This window comes from Coniosporium apollinis (assembly GCF_000281105.1).
Source record: "Coniosporium apollinis CBS 100218 chromosome Unknown supercont1.45, whole genome shotgun sequence".
NCBI classification, from domain to species: Eukaryota; Fungi; Ascomycota; class Dothideomycetes; genus Coniosporium; species Coniosporium apollinis.
The window spans coordinates 61,700-79,784 of NW_006913307.1; the positions used below are offsets into that span (position 1 = coordinate 61,700).

Here is an 18,085-nt window from a genome sequence, read left to right on the forward strand (position 1 = left end):
GAAATGAATTATTCCTCGAGATAACGAGCACTAAGCTTTTCCGCTCAAAATAAGAACAATCCCAAAATTCTACCCCCCCAAACAAGCGACAGGTATATCCTCCAAAACTCACTACAAAGAACTCCTTTCCCCCGCGTCCGCCCTCCCTCTCATCCCCCCATTCCCCAGCTCACGCCTCCCCGTTCAAAAAGAACAGCCCCTCCTGCTTCAACCTTCCCAAATCACCTCCCGCCTCAAGAACCGCCCTCGTAGCCGCCAAGCTCAACTTCCGCCTCTTATCAGCGGCCTCCTTCTCCCTTCTCGCCTTCGTCTTGGAGCTCCCGCTCGGCGCGACGCCCGTCAAGATCTTCCTGCTGTCGTCGGCCGTGAAGTTGACGAAGCCGACGGGCGCCGAGGACGTGCGGGAATGCCCGCCGCCACTGGGGTTGGCGCCGTGGTGGCTGCCGTGGTGGCTGCTCTTGCTGCGGCGGTGGTGTGAGCGCGGGGTTTTGGCTACAGAAGAGGTCCTGCGGTGGCGGGACGGCGTGATGGGCGGCGGGGAGGAAGACGGGCTCCGCGACGGCGAAGCAAGCTGCCTCTGCCTCTCCCTCTGCCTCTGCGTCTGCCTCGCGGGCGTAGTCGTGTAGCCTTGCATGGCCATCAAGCCCGCCTGCTCGGCCGCGAACCCCGAGGCATCCAGCTCCATGTCCAGCCCGCCGAGCGCGGACGGCTCGCACGAGATCATGAGACCGGCTGTGCTGAGGTCGCCGGGGACGGCGCTGAGCCCTAGGAGATTAGGCCCGCTGCTGTGGTAGGTTGGGGGCGGGCCGCAAGGCTGAGGCGCGCTAGTGGGCGGCCAGTCTAAGGCTGCCGATCTGTGCGCGCTGAAGTCCGGTGAGACGGAGAAGGAGAGATCGAGCAGGATGCTCGATTCGGGACCCCATGGAGCGGTTTGGAGGGGCGCGGTCGTCGGTGGTGTCTGTAGGGCGTGCAGGGGGTCGGTGGTGAATGTTGCTGCTAGGGCTGCGGTTGCGATTTCTGCGGGTTGGTAGAAGGAGGACCTGCCGCCGTTGGAACAACCAAGTACTGGAGATGACAGAGGCGTCAGCCGCATTTGCGCATTGAAGTCGAAGTGGTTTGTTCGCGGTGATGAGACTTCGTGCTTGAATCCAGCGGAGTGTTCGCCCGTAATCTCGAAACCATTCTGGTTGAACTTTGCTGAAGGCGGCGGCGAGGCTGGCAACTGAGTTGCTGGAATTTGGATGTTGAACCTGTCTGCCCCAGTCTCCGTTCGCCTGTTCCAGAGATCCTGCAAGCCAGTCCGGTAGAACGACGATCGCATCATCCGGGGCGATCTGCTGCTTTTGCGGGTCTGCTTTTTGATGCCGTGCGAGACTTTCCGAATGACTGACTCGTCCTGCACGGGAGTATTCGTCAACTTCCTGTTCCGGTACGCCAAAGGTGACGGCGAGCCTGGTGTTGAGAAAAAGGACGCGGCAGTCTCTATTTGAGGGGTCTTCGGCTCCAAGCTGAGAAGGCTGAAAAGCTCCGTATCTGAAGCCGCAGCCCTACCACAAGACTCGGGATAAATGGACGCCTGGTTGCCTTGTGGGGACAAGGCTGGGTTTTGCTCGAGATACCGCAGGGTCTTCTGCCAAGATTCCCGTGACTCGGTGCGCCTCCCGTCACAAGTTGGCATGGGCGATACGTCCACCGGATCGCTGCCATTGGATGACCCTGAGACGTCAAAGAAAGTGTCGGGGAGATCGTCCGAACTGCTTGGCTCGAAGGTATTGTCGCTGAGCTCTAGAAGGTCGGTCTCCACATATTGGCCAAAGAGATCGTCGTAGGTATCTGACCAGTCAACCTCTTTATCCGCTGGCCGCATTGGGAAACCAATGTGCTGCTGTAGCATGGCCATCGTGGTGAGGAAGGAATAGGAGGACACGTGATTAGGTGTAGGGTGCTGAGCTGCAGTGGAACTGAAGCCACGCCGCGGCAAGAGCTTCCCAGAATGATCAGGATGGCGGGATTGGTGTGGGGTATACTTCGCGCTGATAGTGCGTATGATTGGAGCGCGTATAGGATTGTGCCTTGCAGGTAACGTGTGGATCGACAGTGCAGGTGGGTGGTAACGCAGGTATGATGACGCGGAAATCAAACAGGAAACAAACATCTCGAAGAGGATATACAACGTGCATGATGACAACCAACCAGCCTCGGGGTTTTGTGGGAGCATTCCTCTTCATCGCGCTACTAAGAACAGGTAGCTGCATTGGAACGTACGATCAGACAAACCCCCGTGACTTCGGGCGCTTGGTAAGTTTGACGACGTTACAAACGCTCCCCACATTCCACACTTCTTATCAAGAGGCTGGGGATGGCATCTCGTAGCAGAGTCACATTCTCTGTGCAGCCACCTCGGAATATGCCAACCACCGAAATGCTCAGGAATGTTGTCACCGCTACAAGGCTGAGGCTGAGGAACGCAGACTGTACAGCACACGTCTAACAGAACAGTCACCAAACCAGTGCTGTAGTGTATAAACTCTTGGCCAAAGCAGAACAGGTACACGATGAGCCGAACCTGTTATCAAACGCGTAGCGGAAGTAGTCGCCAGCAGAAGGATTTTCCAGCAATCTGTTGGAGAATTTTGCAGGTGGCTGATATGCCCGCCTTTCACCAGAATGTCGGGAGGCTTGACATTCCGCAAACGGCGTGAGGCGGCGTGAGGCTGGCAGGAATGCGAGCTAACAAACATGTACAGCATCTCGCCACTGACTACGAGACTGAGACGGCAGTGGAAAGACGAGAGGCTGGAACAATAAGGGAAAGAAATTAACGGCTAGAGTGAGAATGCTTACTGTTACTGCCTGGATGACTCGATTTATCAAACAAGCAACACGAAGCGTTGAACGTACCATCGTGCCGGCCATTGTACCGAATGCCTCACCATCCTTCGGCTAAGTTTGTCCTGTATCTTTACAGGATCAGACCAGCGTTCTGGATCCATGCTGACCACTTTTGGTAAACCAAGTCAGAACGAGGTGGATGAATCTGGTATTGTTAGAAAAAAGAGACGATCCTGTCACGTGCAAGGACCGAAGCCGGGATCATGACATCAACTGCTTCTCTCACCCGAGTTCAATGCAACTTCGACTTTCAATTTAACTGCAGCCGAAGACTATCCACACTAATTGGCCCCGTACCGTACTCGCCGAATACAATGTCTTCCAGCCGCCTCATCCTACGCAGTGCACGAGCGGCCGTCACCTTCGGCAGGCCGTTCAGCACGTCGACAGCTCGATTCAATACCAACAATGTCAACAACCGACACCAGGATACGGCTGAGGAATATCGGAGACACCAGATGGAGAAGCCGCTCAACCCTCACATGACCAATACCACTTCAGCGATTGCGAACGAGATGCCAGCTGCGGGCAAGGATAAAGCTCCGCCAGAGCTGCTCAGCAAGGTGGACCCTGAATTCGTACCAACGGATGCGGTACCCGAGAACACTGAGCGTATGACTGGCGGCACACAGAAGGGCAAGCCTGAAAAGGGTGCCAATGCTGAGCTCGGAGTTGGCGAGATGGAAGGCGCCAAATTCAAGGTAGAGCCACTGCGGAGGACAGGCGAGGACGCAAACACCACCCGCGCGAGGCTATTATGTCCGTTGCTACTATAACTCGCTGCAAACGCTTTGGCTAAGCCGCTGACACATGTGTGGTTTCACAGACCAAAGCCGTAAAAGAGGAACGCTAGAAAGTGACCTCCTTCTCTCCACCTTCGCCGACGCCAACCTCGGCCGCATGACTCCTCAGCAACTGCAGCAATACGATCTCTTCCTCGACGAAAACGATTGGGACATCTACTACTGGGCTACGCAACAACCGACGCCGACCTCGACCGAATATGCGGAAGGCGGCTCACCCGATATGGCCACGCCTACTGCTCAGGGCAAGGCTCCTGCCGATACGGATGAGTGGCGGCAGGGTCAGCCTAGATCTGGGGAGTGGGCGCAGACTGTCGGCACGTTCAAGCCTGCGTACAGGCCCGTCCCACAAAGGTGGAAGAACTCGGAGATCTTGTCGATGCTGAGGAAACATGTCAAGGACCGTAGTGCAGGTGGCGTGCATGAGGCGTCGGCGAAGGTGGAGGGGCAGGCGCTGAACCAAAGCGTGACGGGTACTGGGGGTGGTGGACTTGGTTTCATGCCTGAGGTCAAGAATTTTGATACCTGAGCTCTTTACATCTCAGGCGGTTGCAGGTGTATGGAATAGCCTTATATTGTACATAGCATAAACAAATCTTCATTGCAGCAGATGGAATCTATCAAGGCTGCGCCTGCTTCAGTCTAGATTGTAAGCATAGGTGGTCTGTGATACCTCGCTCGAGGCCTCCGCTGCGGCCCAAGAACACGATGTCTGACGTCGGTTTTCCTAGCACAACGTCGAGGAAGGTAAGGTTACAACGAAATTCCAGCTCTGTTGTACGTTCAGGAGCTTTGATAATTGTGGCCGACGACAGCTTCATTGTCGGAGTTTTGGGATTCACCGGCTCCGCTCCCTTGAGCCTCCCCTAAACTCGAAAGGGTCCAACAGCAGACTGGCAACGTGTGAGCAACTCTACTGCACAACGCCTTTTTTTAGTCGACCTCGACATGGAGAGAATGTTCAGGTGGTTCAGCTATCTGCTGTTCCTGATCTCTCTCCCATTTGCCTCCGCTCTGAAATTCGACATACAAGCGCATCCAGGACACGAATCTGCAAAGTACGAGCGATGTATACGGAACTTTGTTGCAAAAGACCAGCTCGTAGTGGTCACAGTCATTACCAATGGCCATAGGGGAGATGGACAGACATTGAACATACACGTGGGTTGTCCAAAGGACCAGCAGGGCAAATATGCAGATACAAGGAGGGACACAGTAGGCTAACGAGACGTACTACAACAGATACGGGATGCCATGGGCAACGATTACCACCGGCCCAAGGACGTCGCAGGAGAGGGCAGATATGCTTTCACCTCACACGCTGACTCCGCATTCGACGTGTGCTTCGAGAATATCCTTACAGCGAGTACGCTTCCTGCAACTCCCTACCCAAGCCCGATCTGTCACTAACGGAAGCCTACAACAGCCCGAGATGTAATGAATCCCACTCGACACATCGAGCTCGACATCGACATCGGCGCGGACGCAAAAGATTGGTCCGCGATTCAGGCCGGCGAGAAGCTGAAGCCCGCTGAGACGGAGCTGCGGCGCATAGAGGAGCTGGTTGGCGAGATCGTCAACGAGATGGACTACCTCCGGGGGCGAGAACAGAAGCTGCGGGATACCAATGAGAGCACGAATGAGCGGGTGAAGTGGTTCGCGTTTGGTACGATGGGCATGCTGGTTGGGTTGGGCGCATGGCAGGTTGTATACTTGAGGGCGTATTTCAGGTATGTGTGCAGTTTCGTCCCGTTCGACTCATTTGTCCTATGTGGGCCTTGGACTGACAACGTTTGCAGGTCAAAGCATCTCATCTAGACACCGGGAACTTCATCGTTGTATAGGGCATCTGGGCGCTCGCCTATGCGTAGCTCAATACGCATTTTTTCTACAATCCTCGCATCCCGCTACCTTCATAAGAACGGCGACCCATGGACCCCTTAAATATCCTTAACAGTGCCATGGCTCAACTGGCTTCATCGCCCTTATGACCAGCTATTCTCAACAAGCCCACTAGAGGGGCTGCTCTACCGCCTTTCTCGAGGTGCTTCCGTGGGCTTTCGAGAGTTTTAGCTGTCTCAAGTGCACTGAACTGAACAATATTAGTTAGAGGCATACAGAACGAGTCAACGGCTCGATCCCCTCCACCCGGACGCCTTGCGGCTTGTCATGGTCAAACTTGAGCTCGGAGAAGTCTCATCAAGACGGTCTCGAGGTAAATACTCCGCACATCAATTCGAAGAATATTAGAGGCGCCGGCATGTATAGTAAACCATTTCTGTCAGATCCATGGCAGGTTGGCAAAGCTCCGTGCAGACGGAGAGGAGGGGAGAACCCTGCTTCTGGTTGCACTGCTTCCTCCCTGGGATCTGCATTTATCGTTCACCCATTGCTACAGCTGCTCTCCCATTAGCAATTAGGCTCAGTCGACTTCGAAGCTCACTCAATCCATAAACTTCTACATCCGCTGCGGGTTCGCTCGTGTTGTCTGTGCAGGCGTTGTGTTTCCGGCTTGCTGATCCAGCTGTAAGTTGCACGTTCTCAACCGGGTCCGCATGGGCGCTCCTTCCATGTCTTGTTTCGAGCCGCAACGGCAGGCTCAAAGCGCCTTCCAGCACCTGACTGCACTTGAACGTTGGTCGGGTTGTACATGCCTCTCCCCAGTAAGCTCGTTCATCAATACAAAACACACGTACATCTTCTCTGTCACCCGTTCGTCATTCTTCAACTCCAATTCCGTATCCCATCTCAGCTTCGACCACATATCAACACTCTTTCAAGCATCCTCATAGTGGATAACGTCTTTTCAGACCAAATATGTCCAAGCAACAGAAGCCCGTCGGCCGTCTCGCGGCATCGAACAACGTTATGGCCGCCCCAGGCAACCTCGTCGTCCGCCCTGGTCTTTCACGCGGCAACTCCGACTCAGGCGTTCCGCAGGTCACTGCCCAGCATGTTATCGCACCACCGTCCACTCCTCCGGGCACCTCGTAAGTCTCTCGTCCCATCTGCACAACTGTATCTTCTTCCATCCTTTTCTTGAATTACCCACGGCACATCACCTCATCAGTGGCCACTAACGCTATTGCAGCACCCGAGCCCATGACGGTCACCTCACCGAACTCCGCGCCGGCCAAACCGCCAAAGTCTTCAAAATCCACACCGAAACCCTCAAAGACCGCTGTCCCTTCTTCAAGGACCTTCTGACCAGCACACCCCGCCCCTCTGCCGACCTCCTCACCTTCCCCGACCTCGATGAATTCGCCTTCGGCCTCTTCACCCGCTGGCTCTACGGCTCGATGCTGGCCGGCCCCTCCGACTTCCACAGCATGCAGCACTACCTCTGCCTCTACGTCCTCGCCACGCGCTTCGCCATCGAGCGCCTCAAGAACGAAGTCATGGACCACGTGCGCGCCTACTACCGCACCTCGAACATGACGGCCCCGGCGTACCGCCTCGAGTACGTGTACCACCACACGGCTGGCGGGAACGTGATGCGCCAGTTCTTGGTCACCACGGCGGCGTATCGGTTCCTGATTGAGAAGGAGCCGGGACAGAGGGAGCCAAGGCTCAGTGATGCGATGAGGGGCGTTATTGCGAAGGGAGGGGAGCTGGCGGTCGATTTTGTGGAGGCGTGTGCGACGCTGCATACGAACGGGTTGGAGGATGTGAGGAGGGGCCCGGATTGTAGGTTCCATGAGCACATGGAGACCAAGAAGTGCAAGGTGGTGCCGTCGGAGGCTTATCAGGGCTGAGTGGGAGGGCTGGGTGGATGGTGGATGAATGGAACAGGGGTGGAGCACAGTTTGAGTAGCGGTGTTGGATGCGGCGAGATTGGACAGGCGGGACGTTTGATACCTCGATAACCTGAACCCTAGACGTATTGACTCTCTATCCTGTACCTCTGAGGCTTTCGAGTGACAGTTCAGTTTGCATTTAGTGCGAAGTTAACTCATTGCATTCTGCTTCTGGACCTAACGCGCATAGCTTTTATCCGGTATGTAACACGAACGATTACTTGAAGTGTCAAAGCGATAAGCGACTGAATGTAGAAGCGTTTACCCAACTTATTCTTCTTGGGCTTCAGTCTGGTCGGTATACTTGTTAAACCTAGCTAATCACTTCCGTTAACAAGGAACCTCATTCCACTACAAGAGTGAACGGAGTCCTAAAGCAAATACAAATGCACGTTACAGCCGACCTTGTTGACAGTTAGTTATCCTTGTACATCACAGCAACTCGAAGCTGGTGTCTAACACCAACATTTTCTTCTAGTTGTGACTGGAGATGGAGTCGCTGCACACATCTATACGAACGAGGCTAAAAACAAGGTGCTGGAGTCGACTAAGGAAAACCCAAATTCTGAAACTTGACCTTTGCCTTAAAAGAACGCTTAGTAAAACCTCTCCATCAGCAATCTTCACGATGTTGTTACGAACGAGTCTCTCTATGCTGTGGTCCGGTCATTTTTCCATGACTCTACGAAATGGTTAGACACCATCAATACCGAACGCGTTGTAGTGTTACAAACTAAATGGAAGGATACGACCGCTTAAGATATCAGTCCTCAGCAAAGTCTTTCTGCTTTACCACCTTAAGCTCACAGCTATGTATGATGACCCAGTTTCTCCTCTGCCTGCGTCTTGGTATCCGGAGTTTCCTCGCCTTGGCCAATCTGACCCACGAAGCCGTCCTCAAGGACTGCGATGAGCTCGTCAAGCCTGTAGGTAGCACGTCAGCCTTCGCTCCTTCCTTGCTATTGTTCGCTCCTTGAGCTCTACAGAAAACTTTCCTCATCCTTCTGCCAAAGAATCCACATCAGTGATGACTCCACTCACCGCTTCACACACAAATCCGTATGCTGATGCCCCGCCAAATACGAATTAACGTCATTAACCAGCAGCACCGTCGCCGCCCCCGCGCGGTAGCCCGCAGTCATGTCGTCGACGCTATCCCCGACCATGATTAAGCGAGCAGCCCGGTCCGGTAGCCCCCACTGCGAGGCGATGTGTATAATTCCGGCTGGGTCGGGCTTCGGAGGGCGGAAGTCGCGCGTTATGATTGGGGAGAAGACGTGCGTGGGGAGGTGGGTTGAGAGGAGGTGGGATACTGGTGTGCTGGAGATGGGTTAGTTGAGATCTCCTGGACAACTGGTTTTGTGGCTGTAGTGTAGCTGACACGGCTGGCCGACACGGTAGAGCGGTGGGAGGAAGGGGGAAGAGGAAGGCGGGAAGGACGGTAGGGAAGGGCTACTCGAAGTTCCGTGTACAAATCCCCTTGCGAACACCGCGCGAATCAAGATACGCCATCAGCTCGACGAGCCCGGCCTGTGGCTTTTGCAATGCCATGGCTTCACGCTCGATGGAGCGGATGGTCTCCATGGCGTCTTCTTGGGCGGAGGGCGGGAGGGCATAGATGTGGTCGAGGATATCTTGCGACTTGGGAAGCTTGAGGGCGGATCTAATGGTGGGGTCAGCGATTGTGGTTCACGATGTAACGCTGCAGTTTGTAGGGAGACGGGAGAGGATATGGAGTTGGGCTTGAGGAAGGGGTATTTGGAGACGAGTGGTTGTACCTCATTTGGCCGAACATGTAGTTCTGTGGCTCGCCTTCTTGTACGCCGAAGATTAGTGTATGAAGTGGGTGAATGAGTGCGCATTTACAGTAGAAAAAGTACACAACTCAGACCTAGACAAGTCATTTTTTTGGGACAGTTGAATAGTAGAAGTGTATATGGATTGATCACGGAAGAACAACTGTGAGACCGTACAGGCGTTGCGGAGAAAAAATTGCAGACTTTTAGGAATTGATGGTCCCTAGCTGGGAAGGGAGACCTATCCATTTATATAACCAATCAGACTTACACAGAGTCCCGTCAACATCAAAAACTATGCCTTGAAGTTGCGGTGCTGCGTCCCCGGTCTTCTTCATCTTCTGCGGATCTAAAGGCGCGAAGCGCCGTGGTTTATTTGAGTTCTCCCGTTCATTCATTTTGACTGCTGTGCAGGAAAAAGTCCTGCGGTGGCAACTTGAAAGGGCATAAAAGCACTTTGGCGGCACTGTTGCAAGAGGCTGTCTAAGATGCATCTATAGACGTGATCTAGGTGATGTTGCTGTTGGAGACATCATGACCAGTGGATATCTGAACATCTCGGCTACCGTAATTCAGCCGATTGGACAAACTCAGGACTATGAAAATTGAGCATCAACCTCCTGGGAAGGCGTCTCTCTCATCCAGCTTCTAGAAACATTTTTTGGATTTATTTATTGTAAAATCAGCACTATCTTTCACATACGGCCATAGATCAAAGAATACTGGGCATCCCGTTCGCTCTGCCATTACATAAGCTTTGAATCGGTGGATTAGTAGTTAGGTGGGTGACCACTAGCGAATCCCCACTGCTGTATGTTTTTGACTTTTTGCTGGAGGGTTGACTTTTCTTGCTTCCCAGACCAATTCCGCTATTTCTAAGCAGAACGAGAGCTCTCTGAAGTTATTGTGACGCATAGTGTCCCTTCTTATTCCTACATTTTCACATGAGATGTTTGCTTACCACAACTGTTTACGTGTCATGTATTTGTTTTAGCCCCTGCATGAGCCGCAAAGGTGTGCGGCTACTCGCAAGTGATGGGGCTTGGGTATTCTATCTACATAGTGATACCTGCGCGTGCTGCGCATAACTCCAATCTGACACATATAATTAATATGCACCTACTGGCTCTCGAGCCTAGGTACTGTTGACATTTCTCGAGCTTAGGTACTGTTGATATCTCTCGCAGACTCATGCAAGCTCTCTAAGCTACAAATCTCAAGAAGCTGATCCGGTCGAATGTCTTCAAAATTTACCTCGATCAGTACGCGTCTACAATCCGTTTCTATCAGACCTTCCTACGGCTTGATTCCAACAATGGCGACATCCGCTAGGCACTATCAGCCTTCCGCTCTCGACAACATTGAAGATGTAGAAGAGTATCGGAAGGGTGGATTTCATCCCGTTCACCTCGGAGACAGTTTCGCCAGCGGAAGATATCACGTGCTTTACAAACTCGGTTTCGGAGGCTTTTCGACTGTCTGGCTGGCTCGAGATGAACGGTTGCGACGGCTTGTCGCGCTCAAGATCATCACTGCAGAAGCTTCGAGCCGATGCGTAGAACTACAAATCTTGCGACATCTCAACGAAAGCTCTGTAGACCACCCCGGCCGTAGTCACATCATGTCCATTCTTGATCATTTCAATGTCCAAGGCCCCAACGGCTCCCATGCGTGTCTGGTATCGCAACTCGCTGGTCCGAGCGTAACCCAGATATGCGACTCTCCAGGTCAGATGGCTGGAAGCCGTAGGCTACGTGGAGCTCTCGCCCGACGACTTGCCAAGCAAGTCACTCAAGCGATAGGGTATCTACATTCCGTAGGAATAGTTCATGGAGGTAGTGTGTATGCTCTCCGGTCCATTCATGCACCTTGCTGACGCAGTCTTCAGACCTTACTTCCTCCAATGTCCTCCTGCGGCTAGCAAATATGGATTCCTGGTCCATGGAAGCTTTATGAAAGACTCGGTCATCCGGTGACAGACAAAATTGTAGCCCTACCAGGGGCCAACACCAGTCTCTCCGCACCCGACTATCTGGTAGAGCCTCTAGACCGCTCTCGAATCCACTCTAGTTATTTCAGTGGAGATGCACTGCTTGTTGATTTCGGTCACTCGTTTATGTCGGATTCACCACCGCCTGAGGGCGTCGGAACACCGCTGTCCTATTGCTCACCAGAAGCTCTGTTCGATAACAGAGCGAGTGTTTGGTCGGATATATGGGCCTTGGGCTATACAATTTTTGAAATTCGTGCCGGTAGCCAGCTATTTGCCAGTTTCCTTGGCGGCCCTGATGAAGTGATTCGACAGATGGTGCAGACGCTGGGCAAGCTTCCGGAGCCCTGGTGGAGCGCTTGGGAGCAGCGCTCCGCTTACTTCGATGAAAGTGGGCGGCCGAAGAGAACTTGGGAGAACGACATTCCACTGGCTGTTGAATATCCTCTGGTTGAACAGATCAGGGATATAGGTGCGGAGGATGAAGTCGACGAGGACGAGAGTCCGGTCGGGACAATCATGGAAGCTCCAGGGACAAGGCTTTCAGAGGCGGAAGTGCTCACTTTGGAAGACCTGATGCACGGGACGATTGCATACGCACCAGAACAACGCATGCCTGCTGACAAGGCCGTGATACATCCCTGGTTCACTGGTGTGTGCGGATGACTGCAACTGCATCGTCATACCCCGTGAGTCAGCGATTTGCGCGGTAAAGTCTCTAACCGCCATTGCGCTGACCGCGATGCTGTGACGCTTGGTTGTAGCCTGGAGGTTGATTGAACTGCTTGATTCATCGCGAGAGCATAACAACATAGACACTCGAATAGTAACTTGCAATGCGAATGCCTCATTGTCCTGTACTCTTTTCGTTGCGTATGAAAAACTTATTAGCCATGATGTAGCTTTAGAGGATATCTTACGATCTTCACGAGCTAGACAGCTGAATAAAGACGGAATGAAGTTTTGGAAACTTTGTCTAAGGCCAAGGTGACCTGTGTCTAGTCATACGCACAATTATATTGAGGGTCGTATACGATTCATTCAAATCAGAGGTACGCCAAGTGTCGCACCGCCGATATGCAAGCAATGCGCCCAGACAGCCTCACGAGAACAGAAGCAACGATGCACCAACGAAGGAGCAAGTGGCCGTAGATGCGAAAGTGAATTCAGGACTTTGCGCACCCGCGACGAGGGCTCGAGCAAACTAGAGCATGCCCAAGGGCGAGTACGCACGTGGCCTAAAGAACTGATGCAGCTATAGCTGGAAAAGCAGCAACGCAAGGTCTCACCACCGTACTCACCGGCGACCACGCCCTCTACCCCTACCACGCGCACCGCTACCCAGAGCCTTGCGAGGCGCCGGCACAGGTTCGGGCGGCGGCGGTGGCTGATAGCCTCGATCATAGCTACCATAGCGGTCACGGCGCGGCGGAGGCACCGGCTCATTCGGCAACGGCGGCTGATAGCTCTGACCGCGGCCGTAGCTACTCGCCAGCGGCGACCTCGCGCGATACCCACCACCCTGGTGGTCCTCATACCGACCCTGGTAGCTGTCGTATCCGTTCTGGTAGTCGTCGTAGCGCTGCCTGGGCGGTGACCGGGAGCGAGGACGAGTGTGGAAGGATGTTGGTGGCGGATGGTCATACACGGGTCTGCGGTCGTAGTCGTTGGGTGTGATTTGGTAGCGGTCCGCCTTGCGAGCCCCCTTGGGGGCCGGCGCGTTGACGCGGATCTTCCCACGCTTAGGAGGCGGCTGAACGCGCTTTCCTAGGAAGGTGCTTTGCTCGTCGTCGTCGCTGATGGTGATGGCGTCCTTCTCGGCACGGCCTTTGATCGAGATGCCCATGTTTCGCTTGGCCTTGACATTCGCTGCGTGCTGCGCTACTGGAAGGATGAACTTGTTCGCTTCGTTGGCGGAGAAGGTGGTCACATCAAAGCGCTTCTTCCTGCCGTGCAGCGGACAATCGTTGCCCCAGTGCAGGTCTGAGCCGCAGTTGTAGCAGCCAACGAGGAGTCTGCCAACCTTCTTGGAGTACGGAATGGCGTTGACATTGAAGGTTCGCCAGAGCCAGCAGCAGTTCTCCTCGAAGTGACCAGTCTCATGGCACAGATCGCAGACGAGGCCATCGGCGCTGATACATCTGAGTTTGGAGGGGCAGTCCGTCTCCGAGTGACCGCGTTCCCGGCATTTGCGGCACTTGCGCACACTAGGACATGCGCTTGAGAAGTGGTCACCTACTTCAAGACAGTGCTTGCAGGACCGTGAAGGACATGCGTCTGATGTGTGGCCCACAGCTGCGCAGGTCATGCATCGCACAGTGTCGTGGTCATTGAAGATCTTCCAGTATCGGCCCTGGAGCTCGCGCTCTACTGCCGAAACTTGAAAGAGCTTCACTGGGATTTCGGCGATTAGTAGCGGAGAAGCATCGCGAGGGACAGCAGACGGTCTCGTATCGGCAAACCAGAGCGGCTCGCCGTCGACTGCTGCTTCGTCCATAACAGTGTCAGCAGTGGTTGGCCCGTCTGTAGATCCGTTCAAACCATTGATGGCCGTGAGGGCGGATTCCGGTGGATCAACAACTACGGCACCATTATTGACCATGAGTTGAGTGCTTTGCGATCGACGACCGGTAGTGGGTTGCTTCCCAGGGGCAGTACTTGCTATAGACGGCTGTCCATCCCGGCCGTTACCCGGACTTAGACCTTGCGCGCTGCCTGATGCACGTTTGGCTGTTGAAGCTGGCCTCTGGCTTCTCGGTTGCGTTGGGGCAATGGTCTCGCTCTCTTGGGAGAATCCTTCGTATTCCTCTGGTTGGAGCTCTCCTTCTCTCAACTTGCTGAACACCAGGGCTTTACTCTCCTCTGCATACGTTTTCCACTCAGTTTTCTCAAATTTGTGCCATTCGTCAGGTTCAGACGAAGTAACAGGTAGCGCCTTGGGCGGACCAGGTGGGGTGCCAAAAACGTTTATCTTGGTCACGTGAATGATCGTTGTCGCGAGGTTTGCTTGATCTGGGGTAGAGTATACAAGCAAAGCGCGAATGACAACCTCGCTTGCTGTCTTCTTCCAGCAATGATAGACGGCTTCGAGGCCTCCGTAGATGTGTCTTGCGAGGTAGCGGAGAAGCTGCGTCTGCATACTCTGTCTCTGATTCTGACTGTATTTAACATCGTCTGGCTGTGCTAGAGAAGTCACTTCAAGAACGATACATCTTTGTCGTTCCGTGTCGGTGTCCAGGTTTGGACTGCTTGGCGGATTCAGGAAGATTTTCCTGGCGTGATCTCCTTCAGATAGGCGAATGGCCTCCTTCTGGCGTCTAGTAATTTTATGTACCTGCTTTGAAGGAGGCACCTTTTTGGCGACGGTTCTACGCGCATGGTCTGGGATTATAACGTTGCTCAGCAAAGAATCGTCTGATCGACTCTCGTCTACGGAGGCAAGCGGTATGAAGCCACTTCCGGTGACGTTGCTGGGTTGCGCAGATGCCCCTGCGGAATCTGTCTCCATGTTTCGGCTTGCAGCGTTCTCCACAAGCTCAACGCCGCCTTCATCTTCTGGATCCGCATCAGACATGCTCGGACTTCTTCCAGGTCTAGAAGCACGTGACGTCGGGGTGGGTTCTGGCTGCGAGTCCAGCGCGGAAGCAGCGAGCCTTGGCCTCTTATTCGGCGTTGTTTGTTGCTCAGGTGAAAGTTCCAGTGCCAGGGGCTGCTCAGTCTCTCTGGCACGCTTGCGGCCAATTGAAGCGGTCCTGGAGTCGTTGCTCTCTTCCATGTCGGACATCGCGGACGGGTTCACAAATGCTTCCCTGACCGCGAGGCTGGCGGGCCGTACTGTGCGGGTATGGGTCCGTGGTGAAGTGGTCAGATACGCGTACGGCGCGTCGAGACATTTCGTTGAAGCGGCGATCAAAAACGTCGAAGCTGACGTCGGAGGTCCGGCGATACTTCGGCCGTTCGGGAAGCTGGCGTAGAGAAATTCGCATTGCAGAATCCTGCGATTCTCGTGCTGGAAAAGCTGCGAGAACAACATGGCCGCCAACGGAGAGATTCTGAAGAGCTCGAAAAAAGACAAGAAGGACAAGTCGAAGAGAAAGGCTAAGCCAGGGGTTCTGAGCGATACCAATGAAGCAATGGTGAACGTGCCCGAACCGACAACAGCAAACCAGGAATCGAGCGCAGTACTTGAGTCAAGAACTCCACACAAGAGCTCGCGAAAGAGGAAGAGAGAAGCCCTGCCGGATGAACTGGAGATCGATGTTTCCCTCCCTGAGCCCCCTTCCAAGAAGGCTCTCCGAAGAGCCAAAAAGGGCAAGCCCAATCCCGCTCCTACCTCTGCGCCAAAGGGCGAAGCTGTGTCCGGCGAGGACGAGGAATTAGAGAATAAAGAGGAGGCGAAGCCAGCAAAGCGTTCAGATTACGGCATATGGATAGGCAACCTGCCATGGACTGCTACAAAAGCCAGTCTCAAGACCTTCCTCACAGAACATGCCGAGATTGCCGACGACCAGATCACGCGCGTACACATGCCAGCGCCAACCGACGCAGCTAACGCCAACAAGAAGATCAAGCCGCAGAACAAGGGCTTCGCATATGTCGACTTCGCCACGTCTGCCGCTCTGGAAGCCGCCTTGGCGGTTAGCGAGACATTGATGGGCGGGCGGAGGGTGCTCATTAAAGACGCAAAGAGCTATCAGGGACGTCCAGAGAAGGATACCTCGGACGGAAAAGCTGTTGCGGCAGCCGCTGGAGGGAGCGGGAAACCGCCTAGCAAGCGCGTATTCGTGGGAAATCTAGGCTGGGACGTCACGAAGGAAGATCTTGTGGAGCATTATTCGCGGTGCGGCGAGGTTGAGAATGTACACATGGCTACCTTCGAGGACTCTGGCAAGTGCAAGGGCTATGCCTGGGTCACCTTCGCGGAGCTGGAGGCCGCTACGGCGGCTGTTCAGGGCTGGACGCGCATAAAAGTTGATGACAGCGATGAAGAAGACGAAGTCGATACTAAGGCTGAAGCGGAAGATAACGAAAACACGACCAAGGGCGGAAAGAAGAAGAGCAAGAGCAAGTCCACAAGGAAGTGGTTCGTCAACAAACTTCAAGGCCGGCCGTTGCGGTGTGAGTTTGCGGAGGATCCCACCTCGCGCTACAAGAAGCGCTTTGGCAAAGATGCCCCTCGCAAGGATGGAGACGATGCCAAAGAAGTACCAGCAATGACTGAGGATGATGCTGGAGCTGCGGTTGCGTCATCGCGAAGCAGAACGCTACGCAGCGACACAGCAGCTCGGAGGTCTGATAGGCAGCGCCCACATGGCGCGCTCCGTGGTCAGGGGCGAAAGGTCGATCCCCGCAGTATCAAGCCAGGTGCTGCACACTCAAACGCCCAAAGGTCGACAGCGGCGATTATTGAGTCGCAAGGCAAGAGGACCACCTTCGAGTAAGGCGTTGCAGGAGTATCATCACGCAACAGTATCAAAGTAGCTTCGGATCCGCCAGCTTTTGGCACACGCAGCACCATCCCACTTCGATATCGGAATTTCGGAGCAGGTTTATGGCAAAAGTCTTCACGCGTTTTAGCACATTCTCTGTCAATCCTGTTCCGGTTCTCCGCACTATATGTTCGATACCTGAATATTGGCAGTCGCACATAAGCCCCACCGGCGTAGCCTTCGAGAAATTCCCGGTTTCTGTGCCACAAACAATCCACTTCTACATTCGCTGCGTTCTGCCATAATATATGACACCTCCAAGCACGCTCAAAACTCCGTTGACACCGTGCGCTGAATATGCATAATACGCGTGTTGATGCTGTCCCACCATATGACAATCGGTAAATCTTATACAACCACACCCCAATGACACGCATATTTATTTACCGTAGGCTCCTTTCATAGTGATGCAGCTGCTTCTATCGCGCCTGCAGCCTTGAAAGTTCTCGGACTCGTGAAGACGACCTCAACGTCGGGGTATTTCCATTCCATGAACTTCGCCCATCCTGTAGCAGAAGCCATGTCAGCATGCATCCTCGACAATCCCACATGAACTCTTTCAGCGCAACATCGCCGATCTTCACATCGCAGCTCCTTGTACGATTCCTAAAACAGGCGGCACCGCAACCCTCCCTTGACCCCCGATATGAAACCACTCACCCCAATACGCGCACTTCCTGCCAAAATATTTTCCCAAGTACGGCACCACCACCATCGTCAGCAGCAGCTCAATCTGCTGCAGCGACTCCCTCCACTCACGATCCGCATCCGAGGGCTCCTCGTCATCGATCTCTGACTCGGTCACCGATGTCGAAGGTAACGAGTCCACGCCCTCATCTTCGGAGAGTGTGGGCGCGGGAGGCTCGATGAAAGAAGTGGATGCTGTTATCGAGTCATCGGAGTTGCTGGGTGCTAGGGGTTCGATGAAGGAGGAGGATATGAGCGAGTCGTCGGACATGGTGGGTTGCGGAGGATGGATTGAGGGCGCGAGGAGCTCGGGGCTTGGAGATTGAGGAGGAGGGTACTGTGTTGTCTGCGGACTTCCTCAAGCCATTGGGTTGTCGCGGCCTGGACGCTGCTGTTGCTGTAGCCGTGTCTGAATATCCGGCCTGCGCGAGCTCTCTACGGCAGTGGCTTCTGTCGGAGACGTCAGAGCACCGCCGAAGATTAAGCGGCGGGCGGAGGATGGAGAATAGTAACGCCGGCCTTTCGTCCCTCTTGAGTCATTGGCAAACGTTGAATGAAGATTCGAGACAGCTATTTCCTGAACAACAACACATCTACAACCTCCAAGACCGCCATAGTCGCGCCCCCAGGA

The 18,085-nt window shown here is 54.1% G+C and overlaps 9 protein-coding genes across 9 annotated transcripts; 5 read left to right on the plus strand and 4 right to left on the minus strand.

The window, feature by feature from the left end:
* Positions 1–169: 169 nt before the first annotated feature.
* On the minus strand, positions 170–1,900 carry W97_07771 (uncharacterized protein; the record flags this gene model as incomplete). Its single annotated transcript, XM_007785640.1, has 1 exon — positions 170–1,900. The coding sequence occupies one exon, from the start codon at positions 1,898–1,900 to the stop codon at positions 170–172; it is 1,731 nt and encodes a 576-aa protein (XP_007783830.1).
* Positions 1,901–3,206: 1,306 nt separating this feature from the next.
* On the plus strand, positions 3,207–4,224 carry W97_07772 (uncharacterized protein; the record flags this gene model as incomplete). Its single annotated transcript, XM_007785641.1, has 2 exons — positions 3,207–3,651; positions 3,719–4,224. 2 exons carry the CDS (start codon positions 3,207–3,209, stop codon positions 4,222–4,224), a joined length of 951 nt encoding a protein of 316 aa, XP_007783831.1.
* A 419-nt stretch (positions 4,225–4,643) lies between these two features.
* W97_07773 (endoplasmic reticulum vesicle protein 25) lies at positions 4,644–5,513 on the plus strand (the record flags this gene model as incomplete). The annotated part of the gene is made up of 4 exons (XM_007785642.1): positions 4,644–4,856; positions 4,938–5,061; positions 5,122–5,425; positions 5,495–5,513. 4 exons carry the CDS (start codon positions 4,644–4,646, stop codon positions 5,511–5,513), a joined length of 660 nt encoding a protein of 219 aa, XP_007783832.1.
* Positions 5,514–6,512: 999 nt separating this feature from the next.
* On the plus strand, positions 6,513–7,450 carry W97_07774 (uncharacterized protein; the record flags this gene model as incomplete). Its single annotated transcript, XM_007785643.1, has 2 exons — positions 6,513–6,685; positions 6,787–7,450. 2 exons carry the CDS (start codon positions 6,513–6,515, stop codon positions 7,448–7,450), a joined length of 837 nt encoding a protein of 278 aa, XP_007783833.1.
* Positions 7,451–8,529: 1,079 nt separating this feature from the next.
* W97_07775 (uncharacterized protein) lies at positions 8,530–9,287 on the minus strand (the record flags this gene model as incomplete). The annotated part of the gene is made up of 3 exons (XM_007785644.1): positions 8,530–8,812; positions 8,949–9,155; positions 9,271–9,287. The coding sequence occupies 3 exons, from the start codon at positions 9,285–9,287 to the stop codon at positions 8,530–8,532; spliced, it is 507 nt and encodes a 168-aa protein (XP_007783834.1).
* A 1,316-nt stretch (positions 9,288–10,603) lies between these two features.
* On the plus strand, positions 10,604–11,944 carry W97_07776 (CMGC/SRPK protein kinase; the record flags this gene model as incomplete). The annotated part of the gene is made up of 2 exons (XM_007785645.1): positions 10,604–11,033; positions 11,280–11,944. The coding sequence occupies 2 exons, from the start codon at positions 10,604–10,606 to the stop codon at positions 11,942–11,944; spliced, it is 1,095 nt and encodes a 364-aa protein (XP_007783835.1).
* Positions 11,945–12,575: 631 nt separating this feature from the next.
* W97_07777 (uncharacterized protein) lies at positions 12,576–15,053 on the minus strand (the record flags this gene model as incomplete). Its single annotated transcript, XM_007785646.1, has 1 exon — positions 12,576–15,053. One exon carries the CDS (start codon positions 15,051–15,053, stop codon positions 12,576–12,578), a length of 2,478 nt encoding a protein of 825 aa, XP_007783836.1.
* A 256-nt stretch (positions 15,054–15,309) lies between these two features.
* W97_07778 (uncharacterized protein) lies at positions 15,310–16,719 on the plus strand (the record flags this gene model as incomplete). The annotated part of the gene is made up of 1 exon (XM_007785647.1): positions 15,310–16,719. One exon carries the CDS (start codon positions 15,310–15,312, stop codon positions 16,717–16,719), a length of 1,410 nt encoding a protein of 469 aa, XP_007783837.1.
* A 447-nt stretch (positions 16,720–17,166) lies between these two features.
* Positions 17,167–17,725, minus strand: W97_07779 (uncharacterized protein; the record flags this gene model as incomplete). The annotated part of the gene is made up of 2 exons (XM_007785648.1): positions 17,167–17,273; positions 17,428–17,725. The coding sequence occupies 2 exons, from the start codon at positions 17,723–17,725 to the stop codon at positions 17,167–17,169; spliced, it is 405 nt and encodes a 134-aa protein (XP_007783838.1).
* Between the last annotated feature and the right edge of the window lie 360 nt (positions 17,726–18,085).